The sequence below is a fragment of the Catharus ustulatus genome, chromosome 6 (assembly GCF_009819885.2).
Source record: "Catharus ustulatus isolate bCatUst1 chromosome 6, bCatUst1.pri.v2, whole genome shotgun sequence".
NCBI classification, from domain to species: Eukaryota; Metazoa; Chordata; class Aves; order Passeriformes; family Turdidae; genus Catharus; species Catharus ustulatus.
The window spans coordinates 18,015,973-18,038,180 of record NC_046226.1 but is presented as its reverse complement, the minus strand read 5'-3'; the positions used below and the strand labels follow the sequence as shown (position 1 = coordinate 18,038,180).

Genomic DNA, 22,208 nt, shown 5'->3' with positions numbered 1-22,208 from the left:
TTTGACATCTACTCTGCACATGCTTCTTATGTTTGTTTTATTTAATCACTGCTTGAATGGCTGCTTCAAGGGAGGAAAACGGAAGCAAAAATAAAGTCAGCATGAGAAATAAAGTTACAATAATAAAAGCTATGCCCAACGAATAATCTGGTAATTGCCCTATAAAGTGCAAATATTTCTAAATAATTATTTTCTATCTTCAGATAAGGTTAAACACAAAACTCATTCTTATCATGCCCCAGTGATCAGGAGCTGCATAAGGAACTGTGGCATTAACAGCAGAAGAACAGGTATTTTAAAATCTACTCATGATGAAGTAGGTAGGGTTTGTTAGTGTTGCATTTTCAGGTGTTTTTTTTGCTTTTTGTGATAGTTTTTTGTTGATTTCTTTTTATTCCTCACAATCAAGGAAGCTCTGCCAGTGCATGTGCACTTGCTTTCCCTATTAAGAAGAAAAATTTTATCTTGGAAACTTGAATAGAAGTATTTTTTTACTGAGGGAAATTCTTTGGGAAGCCTGTTTGCAATTTACAGGTAATTGTGATGTTCCTTGAGAATGTCTGTGTTTAACCCCAGCCAGCAACTATGCAGCTGCCTGCTCTTCCCTGCTCCAGGTGGGATTGTGAGGAGAACTGGAAAAAGGTAACCATGAGTTGAGATACGAACACTTTGAAATAAAGTAAATAATAACAAAACCAGTAACAACAATGATGATGAAGATGACGACAAGAGAGGTAACAAAAAGGGGAATAAAACACAAGAAAGACAAGGGATGTACAACACAACTTCTCCCAACTCAACCCATCCCTCAGGAGTGATCAGCTCCTCCCTGCCAACTCTCCAGATTATGCTCTGTGGTATGGAATATCCCTTTGGCCAGTTCAGGTCATCTGCCCTGCCCCTGCTCCCTCTCAGCCTCTTGTGCACCAGCTCACTGGCAGACCATGGGAAACTGGAAAGTCCTTGACTTGGGACAAGTTCTGCTCAGCAACTAAACCATCAGCATATTATCAACATTATTCTTACACGAAAGTCAACACACAGCTCTGTACTGGCTATTAGGAAAATTAACTCCATCCCAGACAAAACTGAGACAGAGAAAGTACAAATATTTGGTGAAGAAGAATTGGATGTAATTTCCCAGTAATTTTTATTTTTAACCTGCAGTAATTTAAAACCCAAGGTATTTCTAACAAACAGTACCAAAAGTAATCAAACCTATTACCTAGGCATATGCAGCATAAAAAGATTTTTTTTTTTTAAATTACCGAGGATATTTTGTAAAATATCTTCTGCAAAATAACCTGAACCAAATTACAAGGCCTATGCTAAACAGCTAGTAAGGTTCTCTGTGGGGTGAATTTCCATCAACCTCTCCTCAGTGGATCTGTCCACATTAGGCAGACGAGAGGCTTAGGCTTAGTATTTCTACTGCAGGGCAGCAGAACTTGGACATAGTCACAAACCACCCACACACTATGGATAACTGGAGAAAATCACAATCATGGTGAAACTGACGTTACATAATCTCAAATGTTAGATCTACTTCCAAGCTTGTGCTCTTCCCAATGGTTGATGTAACAGGTAATACCTGACTCCTGTGGAAGGTGATTATATGCGGTAAGATCTTTGTGCACCTTGTCAAGACACGTGAATGTCACGTGCATTGACCACTCTGACAAATGCTGTTCCTACCAAAGCAATGCAGAAGTCCTCCTAGGAAAACATTTAAAAGATATTTTCCAATGGATGATGATAGGAAGAGCAAGAGCTCACTTTCACAACCAGCTCCTTGCTGCACGTAAGGAACTACTGGCTTTGCTTACTTTCACTGAATACCTCTGTCAGTCAGTATTTTCTTTTCTACATATCCAGACTATCACTGCATTTGCTTTCAGATTCTCTCAGGGAACTATATAGGGATATGGTCTGCCAAAAATATCCCCAAAATACGATGGATCTTATGCTAGACATGCTACACACTGTGCAGCTTTGAAGCGTTATTTTTCCCTGCTGTTTTTGGGTGGGTCTTAGACTTGTCAGCCACTACATGGAAAATGGGGATGGTAAACAAGCTAAAAGTGGTGTGAATAAAGTAAATAAAAAGCTACTGTCAAAACACATCCAATTACGCTCTGCTGTGGAGATTTAACACCAGAGGATGATTTTCAAAGTAAAAATAGTGTGGGATGCCTTTCCATTTGTAGATTAGTCTGGAATGAAAGGTCTATTTGTGCAATTTAAGCCAAATGCACTACAAAATAATGATAATCTCATCAACTGCAATTCTTTATTCATGGAAAGTCATATTTGTTAAATAATTTTCAGGAGGGTTTCTTAACCCAAAGTACTTAATTCAATTGTACTTCATTTTATATATAAAATATAAAGTAATTACATGTAATTACAAGGGAAGAGCAACACATTGATACCTTGTGCATGAACAAAATAGGCCAATGCATTCAGTCACACTATTGAAGATTAACAGAACAGTAAACTTTTCTATTTATGGGAGTTAACACAATCAGAAATCAAGGATTTCAGCTTCTTAGTCCAATGCTGTAGTTTTGGCCTCCTTTCTGAATAACAGATTAGTCAAAACACCCCATCTAATTACAACTGTAAATTTAACCCAAGACCAAACATTTTGTTACTGTGTTTTGGCACTAATGGCACTGCACAATAGGACAACATACTGCAAGTTATTTGCACCAGCTTGGGGGACAACTAAACCAAAGACCATTAAGATATTGAGGAAATAGGACACAAAATGAAATAAACAGCTCAGACAGCAAGGAAATGCCAACAGAAGACCAGCATCTTACAGCACCTGTGATTTCTACATATGGTAACTAAAGAAAAACAGTTAAGAGGTTTAATTTATTATGCAACTATATGCTACCAAAAAAATGCCAATGGTCCCCTATGAGAATGAAAAAAGCTACCATTTCAGGTGGCTTTAGGCCTTTCATTTACAGCATCAAAGGACCACTTCTCACGAAAACAAACATTTGATTTAAAAAATCTTAGAAAGAAGCTATCTGGCTTCTCAATATGTAGGCAGAAGCACACAATTTCAGCAGAAAACTTAACAGGAGACTGCACCACCTCCCATGACTGCCCAGACCTCTCTCCTGGTAAAAACTAGTGGAGAAAATCAACCTCCCTGCACCTAAACAGATCCGAAAACATTCCCTGTCAGCCTGACTGGACCATCATCCTCTGTGCAGGAATGACAGCTCAATCTGAGCAATCCACCTACTCCTAAATTGCAAAATAAGGCTGCATGGATGCTGTGGTAAATTTCCCCTGCTGCACATTATAAGCAGAAGTTATTCTCATGAGACGCCATGAAAGCTCAACATGACAGGTCCTATTTAGTCTTGTGTATTTGAGGAGAGGGGTTGGTACCAAGAAACAGCGTTATTTTAACAGGAATTGATAACAGAAGTATCCACTTTTAAGAGGACCAGATTATGTTCTATGAGGCACTGTGAATCCAGATTGATCTTCTTCCTAAAGAAATTCTGAATCGTATTATCCCTGAGGGAAACAAGACAAAACTGCCTGCTGAACTTGCTCTGTTGAAGAGAGTCCCCTAACTTCTCAAAAGCTTTCAAAGCCTCCTGTCTGTGCTTCCCTCTGCCTTTCAAGAATTAAAAGAGGGGATATTGCAGGAGATTTTAAATATGAGCAGACATTATGCACATCAGGAATATATTCATAGCAAGCTATTTCTAATACTGCCTAAGGCTGGAGAAGAGAACAAAAAGAATCAGAAATGTCTGCATTGACTAATTATAAATGCTTTTCTGTGAGATAGAGTAAAAAGAACATAAGCAAGGGAGGGGTAAATCCCTAATTTCCCATCTCTTCATTAACAGGTAGCTGGTAAAGATCCTGTTCCCTACCCGCTGGGAAAAAAACATGAGAAATAGTCCTTTGAAAACACGTAAAATTTAACTATATACAACTTTACAGCACAGCAATTTGAGGATGCCTACACAGAACTAAGTTTTCAAGGGCCTGGAAGTAAAACAGTTCTATCTCTTCTGTGAGTCAATTCTGATTATGAAACAGTCAAAGCAGGAAATACAGATACAGCTCCAGAGAGAATATTGAGACCACTATGCACTCTCTTTAGCTTGAAAACCTCATAAAAATTACATATAATTAATGATCCGGTAGTCCCATGGCTGTGCAATCCCCACTGGAGCAGAATACAAGTCCTGGGTAAAGCTAGTGGCAAAGCTGGTGGAGAGAGCTGACCCCTGCTGCTAGCAAGGCCAAGCTGTGGTAAAGAGGGATGGACGGGAACTCTGCAGAATTCTGGAGGATGACCCTTGGGGCTGCATCCCTTCAGTGTAGCAAATGGGAATAACAGCTGAAGAACTTGCTCATCAAAAAACATGGATTTTATTTCAATTAGTATCTTCCTCTCTATGCATTTTAAGCATCAAGAGTACATGAATGTCATAGGCTCTCTCTGTCTTTCTCTCCATCTGCTGGATGGAAATACTTCACCCAAAGGGCAAGACACTGATTCTGAAAAAGGATAAAAAATAAAAAACCCCCATGTAAAAAGTAATGGAATAAGACCTACCAAGATACTTTAAGGGCATTGCAGCCCTTTCCTGAGAAAAGAGAGTGCAATTGGAACAGCGCAGTACAGTGAGGTCAGCACTAATTATGAAACCCCACCCAGAATACCCAACTGCCTGAGCTGAAATAGCTTTTGCAGATACTGAGAGTTCTGAAAGAGGAGGGCAATGGCAGTACACTTGACCAAATTAATCTCTGTCATGACTGACTGAAAATGGAGCTACACCCTAGGCAAACTGTTCTTCCACCAATAAAGTAGCACTCCTCTAAGCAAAACAAACCACTGAACCACAGTTCCTACTGCCATCACTAGATGTCTCTTACTGCCCTGCTTCCTGATAGTTGAGTATCTAAACCAACATTTTACCCTTGAATGTTTCAGTATAACCTTGAAATAAAACTGAAAGAAACTGCCTCACAAAGACCTAAGTTAATAACAAAATGATAGCTGTATGTTCAAATAGCTTTCAGGATTTGCTTTAATATTATTGATACTCTTCTCTCTGGTATTTAATCCAGGCAAAAGTCTTTAAGAAAAGGGAGAGAGGGGAGGAGTAGGAAAAAGCATTTGCACTTAGAAAAACAGGCCACTATAGGAGGTTTTCCCCACAAACTGTCTGCAATTTGCTCATGAAAATAAAACTGCTTTTCACAAACCACCGTGCAACATACAGATATGTCATGACTAGTTTGCAAAAGATGATACCCCAAGAATTTTAGGTGGCAGAATTTTATTTCATTTAGAACCCCAGAAGCATTGGCAAGCAGCAAAATACCTGTTTACCAGAGCTTACACATACTTTTACATTTTCTGCAAAATACTAACTTATTTCACACAGATCGCACAATGATCCACTCTTACCTTACTGCGACAGCCATGCTCCCTATAGGGTTGATTGGCAATGGCCTGGCTCCAGGAAATATTCCTCTACTCAGTACTCGAGCTCCATTTTGTATCACTCCCGAAGGAACTAAAAACAAAACAAAACATAGAATGTTTTTTCTTCTAAAGGAAAAGTTGGAAAACTACAGGAGCAACATGTGGAACTTAAGCTCTTCAATGTACTGAGAAACCATGAGAGAGGCTCGTGTAGTACACTGCTTACCTTGGACATCTCAGCCTCGAGTCTTCCGAGTGCCATTCTATTTCCAAAGCTATTTTCATGGCAAACAACGATAACATGGCTTGCCAAAGCCACTGCCTGACCTAGCTGCTGTAGATCATTCCTTGTACAAATGAATCACCTTTGTTTTGCTGTTCTGTGGCAAATGCATGTTCTTAGAGTGAACACCAGCTATAAGCACAGATTTAACTATTTTGTCTACAAAAAGAAACAATGACCCCTTACAGAACATAAGTGCATCATGGCAAGATCACAGCTGACAGCTTTTTATCATCCCAGTTTAGTTTCTGAGGAGCAATATCTTGGCCCCCTATCTCTGCAAAACAAAATATGAACTACAAATATGTATTTGTCAGGAAGAGAAAGAGAAGAGGCTAAAAAGGCATTATCTCCATAGCACTAATTAGGCCCTGTCTCTGGCCATCAATGACCCTGCCACGCAGCCTGGTAGCAGCCCTGTGCCCCTGCACATGGTCAGGTCACAGCCAGCCTCTCTCAGCCATCATAGGCTGATGCCACTGACACCAAACTTGTAGGTACTGACCACTACAAGACAGGACATTTCACTGGGCCAATCATCTTGGTTCTACATTAAAAACCGCAGCTCTGGCCAACAAGATTTTAATCTACAACTTGTTTTCTACCCAGGTATGTTTCTGTACACTGCTCAACTCAGGACAGACAGCTGAACAAGTAGCAGAGAAGCACTACCCAGGCACCACCAAAACAAGGGGAGGCTCAGGATTCTCCTCCTTCACTGTAAGACGCAGGAGTACCAAACACAATTCTTGGCCTAGGCCTTTACCAAGGACCTACTTGCATAGAATGGCATTTGTTTGCACTGCTATTATGTCCCTTCAGGCTGGAACAGTAACCTTGTTACAGCCTCCACCTGAACTCACTTCTTGAACATCCACAGTCAGCCAGTTCACACACATCCTATTTACTATAAGTCATCACTCATACCATAACTTCCCCCCACAGGGTATGTCCAGAAAGAGAATGATGATCATTATTCTTTTTATATATTTTAAAACATACATGTATTATATAAACACATATAAGATAAATGTAAACTGTATTACTTTACATACACCCACAGAATTTATTTTTGAACAAATTACACAGAGACTAGAAAAATTATTCAGAATCAACACATATACTTTACATGCCCAACTTTAAATACTCACACTCCAAAATACTATTCTGAGTCAGAGGAGTATAGGCTCAGAAGTATGTTAGTTCTAAGCTGTTGAGGTACACTTCAACTTCCTGCAAACATCAAGCCAGATCAACACCTCCCCTCCTGCTGTCCTGGTGCTCACCTTATTACACTCCAGACCACACATATTACTTCTGGGAAAACAATCTTCTTCCTCCTGCTTGTGACAGCACATCACTTCCCTGATCAAATCCTGTCACTGTGTTACACCCACTCTTGCTTTTGAGCACCTTTGAAGAACAGGTCAGTTATATTTAGGTGCTTAAGTACAGCCTCAAATGGCTAAAATTACAGAACCTAGTTTATAACAACTTAGGTCAGCTTTCAATGACCAGAATAATTTTAAAATTGCATGTTGCTATTTATACCTCACTACTCTCTAAATTTTTTCCTTCATTGCTAGTTTATGAGGAATCAATCAGACCTCTTTTACTCAGGGGACATTCTAAGGCTTTTGCTGCTCTGATGTTCTGGTTTGTAGATACTGTAGAGGAACATTATCATGTTAAAACTCAAAAAGCTGCATTTCTTATTGTATTTGTTTCAACAGTATGACTTTGAGATGGTTGAAACACCAGTGTCATGAAAGAAAAGCAGTCTGCTCAAGGATATGGCTAACCTAAAATGCAAAGGTAACAGGTAAATTCAAAGCAACAGATAAACTGAATACTGAAAGACCAATAAAAAGACGTAATTTCCATTGGGCATGGTTATTCCCACAAACTTTTAAGAGGGACAGATTTTATACTGTGTTACATGGTATGGCTTCTCTATGTTTACGAAGTCCCATCAAAAAAAAAGAACCAGGAGTTTTGACTGAGAAAGATCTGTGAATTTTCTCCTTACTATGATACAAACCATAGTTTTATACTGAAATGAAACATTTATGCATATATACAGAACATTACTTAGCTATGGATACTATCAAAATATACATTGTCAAATTTCAAAGCAAACATACTGAAAGTGCTACTGCAAAAAGAGAGCCACAGGCTCCTCGATGCCCAAACTCTTCTTGTCAGTTACCTAATTATCCCAGTCTGCTGGCAGAGTTAACTGATGCTTATTTTATTCCTTTTCTTCTCCAACTCTCTCCCTTATTGACAACTACCATTGCCTCTTTAGAACAACCTGTTTGTTTCCCCACCAATTCTCAAAATTAGCTTCTGTCTTTCCTTCTTTATCTCTTCAGAGTTTCCTTTTTTCCCTGAACTCCTACATATGTATCTATACCTATATCTATATCAATTACACTGCCAAGTCTCACAACTTAGGATTTCTATACACTGACACCCTTGCTGGAACCCATTCTTCCTTTGCAGGTTTGTCTGTCACAGAGTGCTACCCAGGAAGCTTTACATTTAAAACACTGCCACATAAACACACACACACTCACACACTCACACACACTCTCTCCTTCTTTTTCTCCACACATTTCCTTCAAGAAGTTACAAATGTTTGTAAACATAGAAAACACAAAAGTTTGCTGTCTTATAAAAATACCCCTAAGAGACAACTTGGTCTCTCTTGTCCTGCCTATGAAATTCACCTCAATCATGGCCAGTCTGTGCCTCATGCCACCATTCACTGAAAGTCTTCAATAAGACTATCAGGCCTTAACCATGATTCTGTGATTCTAACTTTTCTCTAAAATATATCACAGCTCTGTATAATGAATTCATCACTCAGAATTCAATAACTATTTCAGCTTGCAACAGCACTGTTATTACTACTGATTTTTGGGTTTTTTTCCTCAGTCTCTGAATTATATTTCAGCAAAAGCACTACATCACTCAGTCAGACAAACAGAAAGGCTGTATGCAAGGGATCACTGAAGAAGGACACTGGACTATTTAGTGTATCCTTTCAGGAAATATATGGAACCAAAAAGAAAAAAAACCCCAACATCTCAACTTGCTGGCAAATCAGCTTTTGTTGCACTCTAAACCTAAAATGAAAAGCAGGATTAAAATATCTCAGTAGTAAAAGTTTCTAGTTATCCACATGACCAATGTGCCACAGTAAGATTGATCTTCCTTGCTCATTCATCTCTACTTAGAGCCTTTAAAGCATCAAAACCGATCCTTGCAAAAAATAGTATCAATTACTTAATTTTAAAAGGATTACATACATAAACTGCTATTACACTGTCCCTGGTACCCACAGTCTTCCAGTCTTTGTGCAGACTGTATGATAGCTACTTATATTCAAGGAATTATTTCTACATCTTGGTGCTTTTGAAGGGTTGTGGATTATTTACTGGAAATTATGTGGTGTTTTTATTCCAAAGATATATTTACGCCATACAAGCTTTAATTATGTTTCAAACCCATCCTTTGAGGTGAGATACCTATATTTTAGATTGAAGACTCAAAGTGTGGAGGTAAGATAATTTGCTCCAAGCCGTATCATCAATCAGTGCCAATCTGGACTAACACCTTATAGTCCTGACCTCTCTCTTCTAATGCTTCTTTAACCAACAGTACAGGCAGGTTACAGGTTCCCAATTCCTAGGCAGAACTGTGAAATGTAATTTACACCTTTTCTGCTCAAGTGCCGAAAGCCGTTTATGTCTGAGAAACTCAGCTCAAGAAAACAATGCAAGAAAACCTGTGCATCTCTTTGATGAAGGTTTCCTTTTCCACAAAATGTTCCCACTGAAATACAAAGAGTCTGAAATGACAAAATCATTATTCACCTTTCAACTTTCACCACTGCTATGTTTTCAAGGGTCTACTCTGCTCTCAGGAAACTTAAACCCAGGAAGCACATTAATTGAAGTAAACTGTCTACCGAGAATCTGCCCCTAATCTGCTGCATGAATGCAGAAATTAGTTTGGATCTCATGCTGCTGTGGTGGAATTTCACAACCTGAGTAGACTCAGCCAGCTGAGTCTCCACTGGCTAACTCTGGAGAGCAAAGCAATGCATCCAATGTCAAAAATCAAGACTACACCTCTGAAATTCTCCAGAGGGGGGAAAAACTTCCTTTTGTAGTGAAATTTCATGCTATAGTTTAACAGACAATGAAGTGAATGACATTTAGGAGGACATATCATAATCTGAATCCATCAAGGCACTATGTTCACACAGTGTTAAAAGAATCCAACAGAAGCCCTTCAAAAATCTAGGGTTGTTCTGTAGCCTGTACTCAGGGTCTGTTGGTGGGAAGTAAGTACAGGGTTACATGATCACAGCCAGTGCAGGACTATTTTAATCCAGAGCACGCTTTTGTGTGTACATTAGCTGAGTAGACTATTCCAACTATGGACATCTTTCATCACATCTCTCAACAGACTGCACACCCCTGATCTCTTACTTGCAAGTGTGTGCAGGTGAATCAAGTCCCGTGCTGGTTCAGATAACCACCTCATCCAAGATCTTACAACAGTGCCAGAAAACCTGTCAGACTGGCTCCTTCCCTGAAGATTTGATTGTCAAACAAACAATTTAGCAATCTGGTAAAACTGAAGTGCAAAAGAAGGAGGAAGCAATGGACAGTGCCCAGACACACTGACACCCCAACAGCTCACTAGAAGAGGAAACTAACTTCTTGGTTAAACATTGGCATGGGAAAGATAAATGAAGTATAATCAAGGAGTGAGATTTGTTGTCAATCACAATGAATTGAGTAAAAAACATTTTCTTTGTGTGATCTCAGAAACAAACATACACTTAATTAAACTGTCAAGCTCAAGGTAGCCAATACTTAGCAAGGAAGAATGAATCGTATTTACTGATGAATGTTAAAGAAGTGGAATGTGTGAGAGTATCCTGTAGGGATAGACTGGTTCTTTGCTTCTTCTGTCATCATATGGCACATGCATCGATCTCAGGGCTCTCTCCCCTGACCCAGCTTTTGCAGCACAGAAGAAATCATTATAGACAAGAGGTACTGAGTTTCAGCTAGTATCTGTCAGCTTCAGCTCTTTTCTGCCAAGCTTTCCCTCAGCACAGTGTTTAGTACAATTCTTTATATCAGGCTACAAGAACTGAAAGTAGGAAATTGTTGATGATGTATAGTGGATGGGACATTAGAAATTGCCAAAAGCAAATGTTTTCTGCCAAATGTGTAACTTTATTCAGCTATCTTATCCCAGGCACACTTTTGATGACATCTACCCAACTTGTATCTTACTGCTCAAAGACAATTTAATAGCTCTTAAATTCAATACTCTTGTAGCCCTTACAAACTGCGAATCTAGGATGCAACCAACAAGCCATTTATTCTAAACAAAAATTAAGGTGGGGGAGACAAATGTATCCCGATAATTCTATCACACTCATATTTTTTCTAAAAATATTATGAGGAGTACAGAGAAAGAAGTAGAAAGTATTTAATAAAAGTAAGCCTTCTTTCCAAATTTATTTCATCCCTTTAATGTCTTAATATTAAACACCAGAGTAAAACAAACCAAAACAAAATCCCAACCAAAACTCAGCAACAGAAAGTTTAAACATTATGAAAATACATTTTCCTAGTTTTTTGCTTTGATACAAAATTGTCAGCAAAAATAGCTTCATGAAACATTTTACTCTCAATGACTTATCATTTTCTGACACTCAAAGTTAGGCTGGAAGCTGTCTCAGTTATAAGTGACTTGCCCATAAGCGGTACAAATAGAACATTACAGCTATCAAGTTTCATGTACAATAAAAATGTCCCAACAAGACAGCATGTTCTATTTTATCCTATTTGGAGAATTTCTGACTGTCATTAAAGCAATTTTTTTTGGTCTTGATTCCTGTATATGTATCTTGTTCATACACTATGTACATGCATTAGTTTAAAAAGCAAATTTCATTGGGATACAATTTTAGAAGTGTAGTGATAAAGTTTATCTCTTTAGAGAATTACTACTCCACCTAAATATCTTTGAAAACGAAGATTAGTAAAGACTTCCAAATCAGTGACACTGGTTTCAACCCTGGAAAACCTATTTTTTAAGAAGCACCCAGCAAAACTCCATGCTCATATCTTCCTAAACATCTCTACCAGAGTACTTCAGTCTCCTATCAGGAACCACCCACACAACCAGTGCTGCTAAGTTTTCTGAAGGCCACCCTTTTCTAGTCAACCCAACCAAGTGAGTAGTGATGAGCAGTACTAAAACCAGAAGATGGATGTCAGAGCTGGGAAGACTCTCAGTTTCCTGGTTTCTACCCAAAACCTTTCTGTGAGCACTGTTTAATAGCTGTTTGCAGAGCAAAACTTTAAGCTGAGCAATGTACTTGCATTTGTGTGCAATTCACAAATTAATTACACAGCAACAGGCAAAGGACTATGCATGAATGTGAAGCTATGTGTAATAGCACCAAGAAGCTTTTTGAATTAAATCATATTTCCAGGATAATCCCTCTGACCACAGCACTGCTCACTAGCAGTAGCAGCCATACACTAACACAGTTCCTTCTTTACTCGTACCTCCAGAAAAGCAAGTGGCTCAAAGTTCAGAATGACCTCACCAATTAAGAAGGTGTTGCTACTTACACGCTTTCAGTGACTTGAATCTCAGGAATTCAAATCCACTGCAAAAGCACTAAAACCTATCTCCATTTTAATCATGGCAAAACATCATGGTTTGTCAAGACTCAATGACATGCCCAGGATGCCACACTCTTACGAACAGGGAATACTATGCTGGAATGGCAGGTAGTAATACTCACTTTCAAGATATTGGTAAGAATTGAAGTTTGTACAAAAAAGCAAGTGAAGAAAACTAACTCATGGACTTCACTGATTTAGTACCCACGAATTCTAAACTGAGCTCTACCATTTGTTCACCATCGTGCTTCCTTCTGTCCTCTCTCTAAATTAGATTCACACGACGGAAACAGGTCCATAATTGCAACTTGCCCAAGATGGCCCAGACTACTCAGTGCCTTGCAGGTCAAGATACAGTTTTCAATGCAAGTTGAATATTTTGGAACTAATATTCATGAACTGACTACTAATAAGTATCCCAAGTATTTGTAACTTGTGATAGCTGCTTCTAAAGGAAACAGGTGTTTCAATTGCTGTTTCTTTTCAAACACAAACCTATAAAACCTGATGAAACACAAGGACTTCAATAAACTGACACAAAAAGTATTAAATCTATGTTCCTACATGCCCTCTCTTAGCAAATCACAGTATCTTGCATGCTTTAACTCCTGGTGACTTGTACATAGCTGGCTACTTTGAAATTTCTGCCTTTAGTTACAATCAATTAAGTATTTGTGAATATACTGACAAGTCTTAATAATTGAGAAAATTATTTATGATGTTAACACTCTTACTATAATTGCATATTCCTAACCTTCAGCAGAAATGTGAACAATCAGTTTTATGAGTCCATACAGTAAAACCTACACAAACACAAAATAATCCTAAATACAGTATTTTACTCTTTTACTATGCCTTTTTGTTTTTCTGAATGAAAACTAAAGGATGATGAAATTGGGGTAAACGGTAAGCAACATTTGTCAGACACCATTTCAAGATTTCATATAAAAACAAAAGCTGATTTCAGAATTTGTTTGTGATTGTTAGCACTGTTTCACAAATAGGTATGGAATTTTAAATGGTCATTTAAAACTGCAAAGCTAATTAATTAATCTCTCACAGGAAGCAGGAATAGTTTACCCTGGCTTTTCTAATACCACTGAGATGGGATTCCCTTCTGACAGACCATATTAACAGTATACATTTCAATAAGACTTGGACTAATTGCTGGAGCTAACTTCAATCTAAAGATGCTTTTAGTACCCATGCTGCCTAGATGAACATAGATTTTTACACCACTTAGAGAAGCAGCTTTTAATCCAAGATGTCTTCAAATTCAAAAGCCAATGCATGTAACCATCCATAGAAAATGAATGCATATTCGGTCACAGTCTGCCTTGCAGGTATCCACTTGTCACTACAATGGTTAAATGTCTGTAGGACAGGCAAAGCTCTTAATGGACCAGAGTTTTGAGCTCTCTGAGTTGTAAAGTCCTTATAAGGTGAAATGACCTCAGGTTCTGCCTCCAGCTGACTCTTTGCTGTGTCAGTAAGTGGCATGTTCAGAGTCAGACTCTCAGACCAAAAGAGGGTTTCATACAGGCATTAAAACCTGTGGCCAAACTATGGACTCTGTCCTTCACTCTCCAAATCTTGTCTTCAGAAGATAGGGCATTTTGCAGCCCTTGTGCACATACATGACACCACAGTCTGATAACAGGAACAGAACTCTCAGTGTTCAACAGAGTAAATGGTATCAGCACATTTACTGCCCTGGTAATTCCCAGTTTGATTTACAGACCACTGCAGCCACTGACAGAACAGAGATTGAACTGCTGCACAACATTGCAGTGAAACTTTTATAGCCAACCTGCGTTTTATTTAAAAACTAATTTTAAGTGTGATTGTTTTTCATGCAATTGTTTCTTTAAGTAGAGCAACAATTAATTTGCTTTAAGATGCCTAAGATTTTCCTAACATGGCACATAAGTGAGACCCAACTGCAACTGATAGGACAGGCTGCTTTACTTCTTTAAGGTATCCATTCACACATCTGCCAAAATACTTCTCCTTTGTAATTTAGAGAGCCTCTGAGGTTACAATAAAAACTTCTAGCCTTTTCTCCTGGCAATTCTATCAGTGTCTAGAAAGATCCAGGAACTTCTGAGCAGACTCTGCATTTGAGTTTAAGGACACAGAGGAAGGTCTTGTTACTTGTGGATATCAAGGAGGGAGCACTGTCAGTGTGGAGCCATCTTTTTGCTTCCATCTCCCTGTCACTTTTGACATCCTTACAACAAGAGATCATGGTGAAGGTGACACAGGATGGCAAGATATGCCAAACTCATAGGAGGCTAGAATTTCCTTCCTCAGAGTGACCTCTACAACATGAAACAGCAGTAAGCCAAAACTATCCAACTGTAATGTCTACGAAATGGCAGTGCACAAGTCTTCAAACCACTTGCACTGCAATGACGGCAAACACATCCACATGACAAAAAGTTGCAGCATATCTAATACATGTTTAGTACTATGGATCTCCTCCTGTTCTTTTCTGCAGTCCCCTCCCATTCTCCAGTGCCTCCAGAAGTTCATATTACTCTGTGTTTTCTCCATCCTTTTCCATGCACTACTAGTCATGGACTACTCATGTCCACTTCCCTCTCCCACATACCATTTTACCCCTGCACTTTGATTCTATACCAATTCCTTTCCCCTTCTTTTCCATCTCACAAATCTGGCTTCTTTAAATCTGTAGTCCTTTGGAAACCGTATTATTTTAATCTTCCCACTATGTCCAAGCATAACCTCCTCTTCCCAATAAATTCTGTACTTTTTCTTACCTACACACAGCAGGGATTACTTGCCCTTTAACCATACATAGTTCCTGAAAGCTGCTTAAGAGAGGAGGCAAGGACCACTCTTCTCTTTCTAGAATAGCTTCTTGGTACATCATGCTCTCCTGAGAGAAGCTTCTCAAGAAGCATTGCTCTGGCAGGGTCACAAAGCAGGCTGACAATAGCCTTCCTCAGCTGCATGGGAAATGCTTTGATGGTAATTGACTCTCTTCCCCAGGCAGAGTAACAAAGTGCAAATCAAGGCTTCCCCTGGAATTTGGAGTTGGTTGCCCAGGCTAGAACAATAGCAGTGATGCTAGACAGTCTTGGTAATGGTTTCCATTTTAACTTCTGCCTTCATTTTTTTAGAGTTGCCTGTCACTTGGCATTACTACCACACTTGCTGACCAGTGATGTGTTTGTTTTCTTGTATTCCCTGTTTTTCTGCAGCTGTATTCCACTATGGATTCCTATAACATCATCACTGCAAACTCTGGGGCAGGATGGTTCCTGCAGTATTTGCACTGCCCAGTACAGTGGGGGTCTGGGCCTCTTCAGTGCTCTGTTAATACACAGCATTAAAACCTTAGGTCTGGTCACAAAACAGGGAGGACAGTATTGGCAGGAAACGAGACCTCTCCTTGCTTCTTGTCGCCTGTGTACCACCTTGCATCAGTCAGAACAAAAAAAAAGCAAAATGGGCAGGATGTGTGCAAGGAAGGAGCTGAAACAGTGCCCAAGTGAATGGAAAGCATCCAGATGGCTGTGGTAACTTACACGATAGGAGTCAAATCAAAACAAACTGAAAACAGAACCATATGCCATGTACTCTTCACTCTCTTGCTCTCTTTCTCTCTCTCCCTGCCTTTCTCCTGGCTGTTGCCCCAGGTCTTTCTATGAGTATAGATAATAGTATGTTACTCATTAAAGTGTATGTCATGAATAACAATAACCTCTCTTTTACATTAGAGATCACGGATTAATATTATTCATGTAACAAAGAATGTAATATGAACCACAAAATTATACTCATGTAAGGTCAAGGAAGTTCAAGGGTCTACAAGGGAAGTTATATTTCTTTATTACATCCTTTTTATCTGGTATGCTGTATACTTATAAAAGAGAATATTAATTTTATACGTCTATGTTGCTATATGCTATAGAAATATCTACTCACAACCTGCTTGTATCTCAGGGGGAGTATTCAAAAGCATCATGGCAGTGGCAGCATCAATGTCAGGATCTGGAAAAATCAACCAATAAATACATTACTTACACTGGGCTAATCTTCTCACCCCCATTGCTAAACTACAGGTTTCATCACGTCTCCAAGTGAAAAGGTATGAGAGTTCACTACTCAGAGGGCTCGGTGACCTTGCATTAAATTTATCCCCAAACTTGCATGTGATCCCATTGTAACTATTAAACAGAGCGGTGATCTATGTCACCAAGCCACACTTGTGCTTGTGTGTGCATGATACCTTTGCTGTTAGCCTCACCAATTCCCTGCTTAATTCTGTAGAGAGTAGTTAGATTTCATTACAAAGGATCTGTGAAAGCAGGTGCAACATCACAATTTTGAAGTAACAGAGAGGGATGAGCCGACAGCTGAGGAGTGGGAAAGCACAAGGAATACCTGAGCAAGTACAGAAGGAGACACTTGGTCATTTCTATTTGTCAAGGAAGATTTCAAAGTTGAAAAAAGTGTTGGAAGATAAACTGCTGCAATTAAGAAACAAAAAAAAAGGAAACTAACATTTAATTGAAGCATCAACTTATTTGCATCCTTGACCATTGTCATTTTAATATAAGCAAAAATTATCAGCTGTCTGCTGTTGTTCTTAAATTGGTTTCAGAATCCATCATGAACAGTCAACTGACAGATGGCAAGTTACAGAGACAGAACAAAATATGATCCTTTTATAACTATATTCACTTGCTTCACATACAACAGCTCGGCTGCTATGGAAATGCAGGTATCTATGACAACAGTAAACAACCCCACAACGGCCACTGAATAAGCTGAAAAGAACATCTGCCCCAGCAAAGCGTCCCAGCTGCCCTGGGGCACAACTTGCTAATCGTGCAGTGATGCTGTGTGACAGAGAAAGCCGCCTATGCCATGTCCAAATAAATGAAGTGTGCAATTGAAGCAGACATAAAAAAGTACACCCTGGCTGACTGCTGCCTCTGTGCTGCTAAACTGAATGACTAATGAGTATGCATTTGTTGTTTGGGCTTTTTTCAGCTTGTCGGTATTTATACCAAATTACATACCAAAAAAATTAATTTACTACTGATAGCTTCACGGCACTTTATTTTGGTTATTATGACAAAAAATTACTTACCGCTGTTAAAAATATCTGTATTTTTGATCTTTATATATTTCAAATCTATTCCCAGTAATGTGATGTGGTATAAAGCCCTGTAATTTACTAACAATACAAGTGACGTAGACAGGATTTCAAAATCTGCTTAAGCCAAACAGGAATTCACTTGACTGCAGAATTAAAAAACGACTTTTTATTAGTCTAAGTATGTACTACTTTTCTGTGAATAGCTGCAAACACTCTTCTAAAAGCTACTACTCTATCATTTAATTGCTAAAACAGGAAACAGAGAAAAAGTATAGTGGGTGTCAAACTGAAGCTGAAGCAGCAGAAGCAGGCTTAGTATAAAAGGTGCCTGTGTCTTCTGGACAGGTCAACATTCTCCAAAGAAAAAGCAGTGTTACCAACTTATGTTCATCTTCAAGTCTGAAGATACCCCAAAAGCAGCATTCCTGCTGTAATTATGTATGCTGAAAATGCCATTTCCCAACAGTTTCATTCCCAAATATGTGCCATGTTGCAAGATTGGATCCACACACCACACAGCAAGGGCGTGCTTTCAAACTAAAGACAAATAATCCATCTGATGTTAAAAAGCAAGACAAAAGAGCAAAAAAGCCTGAGAAATAAAAACAAACCAGAATTCTTCCCTCTTTTTCATAAAATAAAATCAGGAGATTGTTAGAAGCTGAATTCAGTGTATCGTAATCCATATAGACAACTTCAGCATTGGTTTATTGGCTGTTCCTAAATTTCATTTTGTTTTAGTTCAGTGGATGACACTGTAGCATAATGCGAATTTTGCTGCTGAAAGAATAAAAGAACACTACTAGGAAAAGCACATTTCCTGATGCCTTTGGGTTTTGTTTGTGTAACAAACTCTGTGATTTAAGATAAAATTGATGCAACCAGTTTCTGTTGAAAGGTGTGTTCTTAGCCTTTGGACCACTAACAGTACCACAATGTTTCTGCAATGACGTCAGACATGAGCACAAGCTGCCCACGACACAGAACGGCATCTGCAGCAGCTGTCTCCCGAAGAATAGCCATGTCTCAAGCTCACCCATGCCTGCCATGGTGCCTAGCTCTCTTTCTGTTGGTATATTCTTGAAGAAACCAGACAGCTATTCCATAATGCCTTGGCAGAGGTAAGAGAGCTTAGAGGCATGCATGAATGGTGGTGTCAGTAGGATCCAGGAAAATGTGCTTTGGGTTTTCCTACTGCAAGGAAAAAAGAAAAAGGAGCGACTGGTGCACAAGTGAGACAAGGGCCGAGGGCCAGCTGTCTGAGCCCACACAAAGAGGCAGATTGAAAAGCCGGTACATTCTTTCTCAGCCAAATTTTCGTCAATTTGGAGGCATTCTCATGAGCAGTGTGTCAAGAAGAGCCAAGAAGTAGCCATGAGGAGCAGCACCGAAGGCATGGGACTGAAGGGCACCTTTGATGGGACTGGCACTTCTGGCTTTGCTGGGCACTGGTCCCCACCAGTGCCCCCACGCTGGTGGCCCTTTCCCCACTGCTGTCCTTCTGAAGCCTCTTCCATGTGGATGCTCTCATTTGTAGTTGTAAGGCCTGACCTTGTTTACTGCTGCATCTCCACCAGCTGGTAACTGGATCTTGTCCCTTCTACCTGGCCTGTGTTCGTGAAGCTGTGGACTTTAGAACTGAGATCTCTGCCCTACCCGAAGTCTGTGAGCAACACAAAGGTTGCTGAAGTTATTAACAGTGGGTGGTTAGTGAAACCTGATTGCAGGAACATCTTTCCCTAGGAAACCAGGTTAAAAATAACTACATACAGATTTTGGGATATAGAAAATTAAGTATTTAAATGAATGCATTCTGGTTGCTCTTTTTGCTAATTCAAGTAAATGGTGAAATGACTGCATACATGAACTGTTAATTCTTTGTCAGTGGAAAGCAGATGTCCAGCCTTTCCTGTGAAAGAGGGAAGGAATAATGAAGAAAAGGAAGGATTGCAGGTATTGTACAAAGGAGTACGTCAAAGTCTCAAACAGGCAACACTGGAGAGTGGTAAGAAAATAATGACAAAAATTGCCAGCAGGCACAGTTCTTCCTAACAAACACCCTGCAGTCTAGCTGTATGTTTGGTGCTTCATGCTACAGTCTGAAGTTTCAGTGCTTGGCCCCTCATGGGTCCATCACACGGTACCAGAAAGGACCTAGGAGAAACCTTAAGCATTCACAAGATCTTGTAAGGTATGAAAGGCATCAAGGGGCTGGAACTCTACTACAACTGTAGTACCTCCCCTTGCAGTGTGAGCCTGCTGGTGTCTTGGCCAGCATTGCTCTTAAATGCAAAACTTCTTTTCATTAAGATGATACCAACCGTGGTATGAACCTCACGACAATTCTGCTTGCTGCATTTTAGGTTCACGCCCCTTGTCAGCAGAGTCTTCTACAGTAAACACCAAATTTGTAAACAGCACCTAGCTCTTTCAGTGAAAAAATAACCTACAATTTATCACTCTGTGGAATTACACCTATGCATATTGTCAAGACATACTGTGAGCAGAATTTTGCTTTGCATGTTACCTATACAGATCAGAATCTGTCTTGCACAGACATGTGAAATGGCGAAATGGTAAGCATGAAATATTTAGCATGACATTACATACAAGCAATGCAGAGGACAGCCCTCAGGTAGCAGACTTTTTATTCTAGAATTCACAAAAAATAATTAAATAATAATCAGTCTGAGAAAGCCCGATGTGACAGCTGTTCTTTTCTACGTTGTGATCTCTGATCAGAGGTCATTTTATAGAGAAAGCGATTTATAATAATTCATATTATTTTGATATTATTTTAAACTTCAATCTGGTTTCATCAAACCCTTCAAATCCATCTCCTTCCAATTAAATAAAAATTAGGATAATATAGTGCCCTATTGGTTGTGCAAAAGGATATTTATCTTTACAGCCATACTATAAGGTTTTAAAGAAAATAGCAGCTAAAGCAGTTCAAAGCAACTATGGCCTGAATTTTCCAGCACAGATGCCTAGAGAGAGGCACTTAAGATGCATATTTAGGTATTAATAAAATGTTACAGCCAACTGACGTAAAAAACGTAGTTAGTAAATAAACTGCACCATCTGTACACTACAACCATAGCTATGTTATCACATCAGGAAGGAATTTATAAGATCTTCTTTTAATTTAAAGTTACTACATCTAAAATAGAACTATTTTTGCAAAGTATTTTACTTTACCATTGAGTATGCTAGTTTTTGGCCCATTCTACTTCTGCCTCAGCATCCTCCACTGCTTTCTCCCATTTATATAGTCCTAGTGTAGATAGAATGCCTAAAATCTAGAGCCACTGTACTCAAAAGGCAGAAGTACAGATTATCCCTTGTCTAGAGTCTTTTAATTCCCTCCATGCCTCACTTCCTACCATACCCCATTCCTAATCTGTTTTCGTTATTTGATTATTTGATATTTTCAATTTTCATCAGTAGTAAAATGGTTCAAAAGCAACATTGTCTTCCATCTTTTACCTTCAGGCTTATTAAATTGCAACAGAGCAAATAGTAGCTTGCCCCTGTTCAACCTGTCTGTTAACAGATGTGCATTTTCCCTTCCCACATCATGATGGTTAACCTTGGTATCAGTCAGGTCAAAACCACAGAGAATAATGAACAGAGTGGAGGCCTTTTTTCCCCATTTGCTTTTTTTTCTTTTCTATTTTTAATTTATTTTGCCTAATGATGGAATAAGAATATAGCTGTTAAAATAAAGTTGCAATGTGCAAGACAAAGAAATACCTGAAGAGAATTGTAAGTACTGTAACTCTGTCAAACTCCTTGGTGTGGGATGCCACTGAGTCCACTTCTGAAATATTTAAATAAGGTTGAGAAGTTCTCTTAAAATAAACAGAATACTTGTGGAAGCGTAAAGTAAACCAGTAGGATTCAGAACCAATATCTTGGGAAGAAACAAGAAATTATATTTATATCTCAACAAGAGTGCACAAAAGACCAAGCATGAGAATTCTGGAAGTTATACAATAGAGGCCAGCAGGAAGCAATTTCATTAGCAATGCCAAGTCACAGTGGAGCATCTCCCACTCCTTTAAATAGATTTAGTATGAGACACAAAAGAAGAAAGCACAGGTCTAAATGAACTAATAATTTTTCCTATTTAAGTTCATTTCCAGCACTGCCAAGTAAGCCATGGCACAAGTATCATAACAAAACTAATTTCAAAAAATACAGAATATTTCTACCAGAAACCATCTTCCTGCTCCTCTACTTTGTTACACTTGTATTGTCATGAAGCAACACATACGATTTCCATTCTCTAACAATTTTTCATCTGAAAAATTTTATCAGTTGAAAAACTGTAAACCAAGTACACAGTTACAACGTATTCTTGTTAAAAATACTAGTGTTAATAAAAAGAATGATACTAGAAAGAGTTACAGTAGGTCTTATACATGCACTAACTCTAAGAGGTTCATCTACCATTCAGAAAGCTGTGGGAAACCAAAGCATCCTAATTTTTCATCTCAAGAATAAAGATTAAGATCATTTAACTGTTAAAAGACAGACTCGCAATACTGATAGTCATTTTACCAGTGCAAAATAAAA

The 22,208-nt window shown here is 38.9% G+C and overlaps 1 protein-coding gene across 7 annotated transcripts in view; it reads right to left on the bottom strand.

Moving 5' to 3' along the window:
* The window catches only part of FOXN3 (forkhead box N3), a 208,313-nt gene that overhangs the window by 11,916 nt on the left and 174,189 nt on the right, over nt 1-22,208 (bottom strand). For 4 of the 7 annotated variants that reach the window (XM_033062310.1, XM_033062312.1, XM_033062309.2 and 1 more), the window contains 2 exons: nt 16,448-16,513; nt 5,465-5,573 (listed from right to left, as the gene is read on the bottom strand). In XM_033062310.1, the coding sequence (XP_032918201.1) occupies nt 5,465-5,573; nt 16,448-16,513 (175 nt within the window). The remainder of the gene's footprint in view (nt 1-5,464; nt 5,574-16,447; nt 16,514-22,208) is intronic. The other 3 variants (XM_033062315.2, XM_033062316.2, XM_033062313.2) reach the window with 2 other exon arrangements.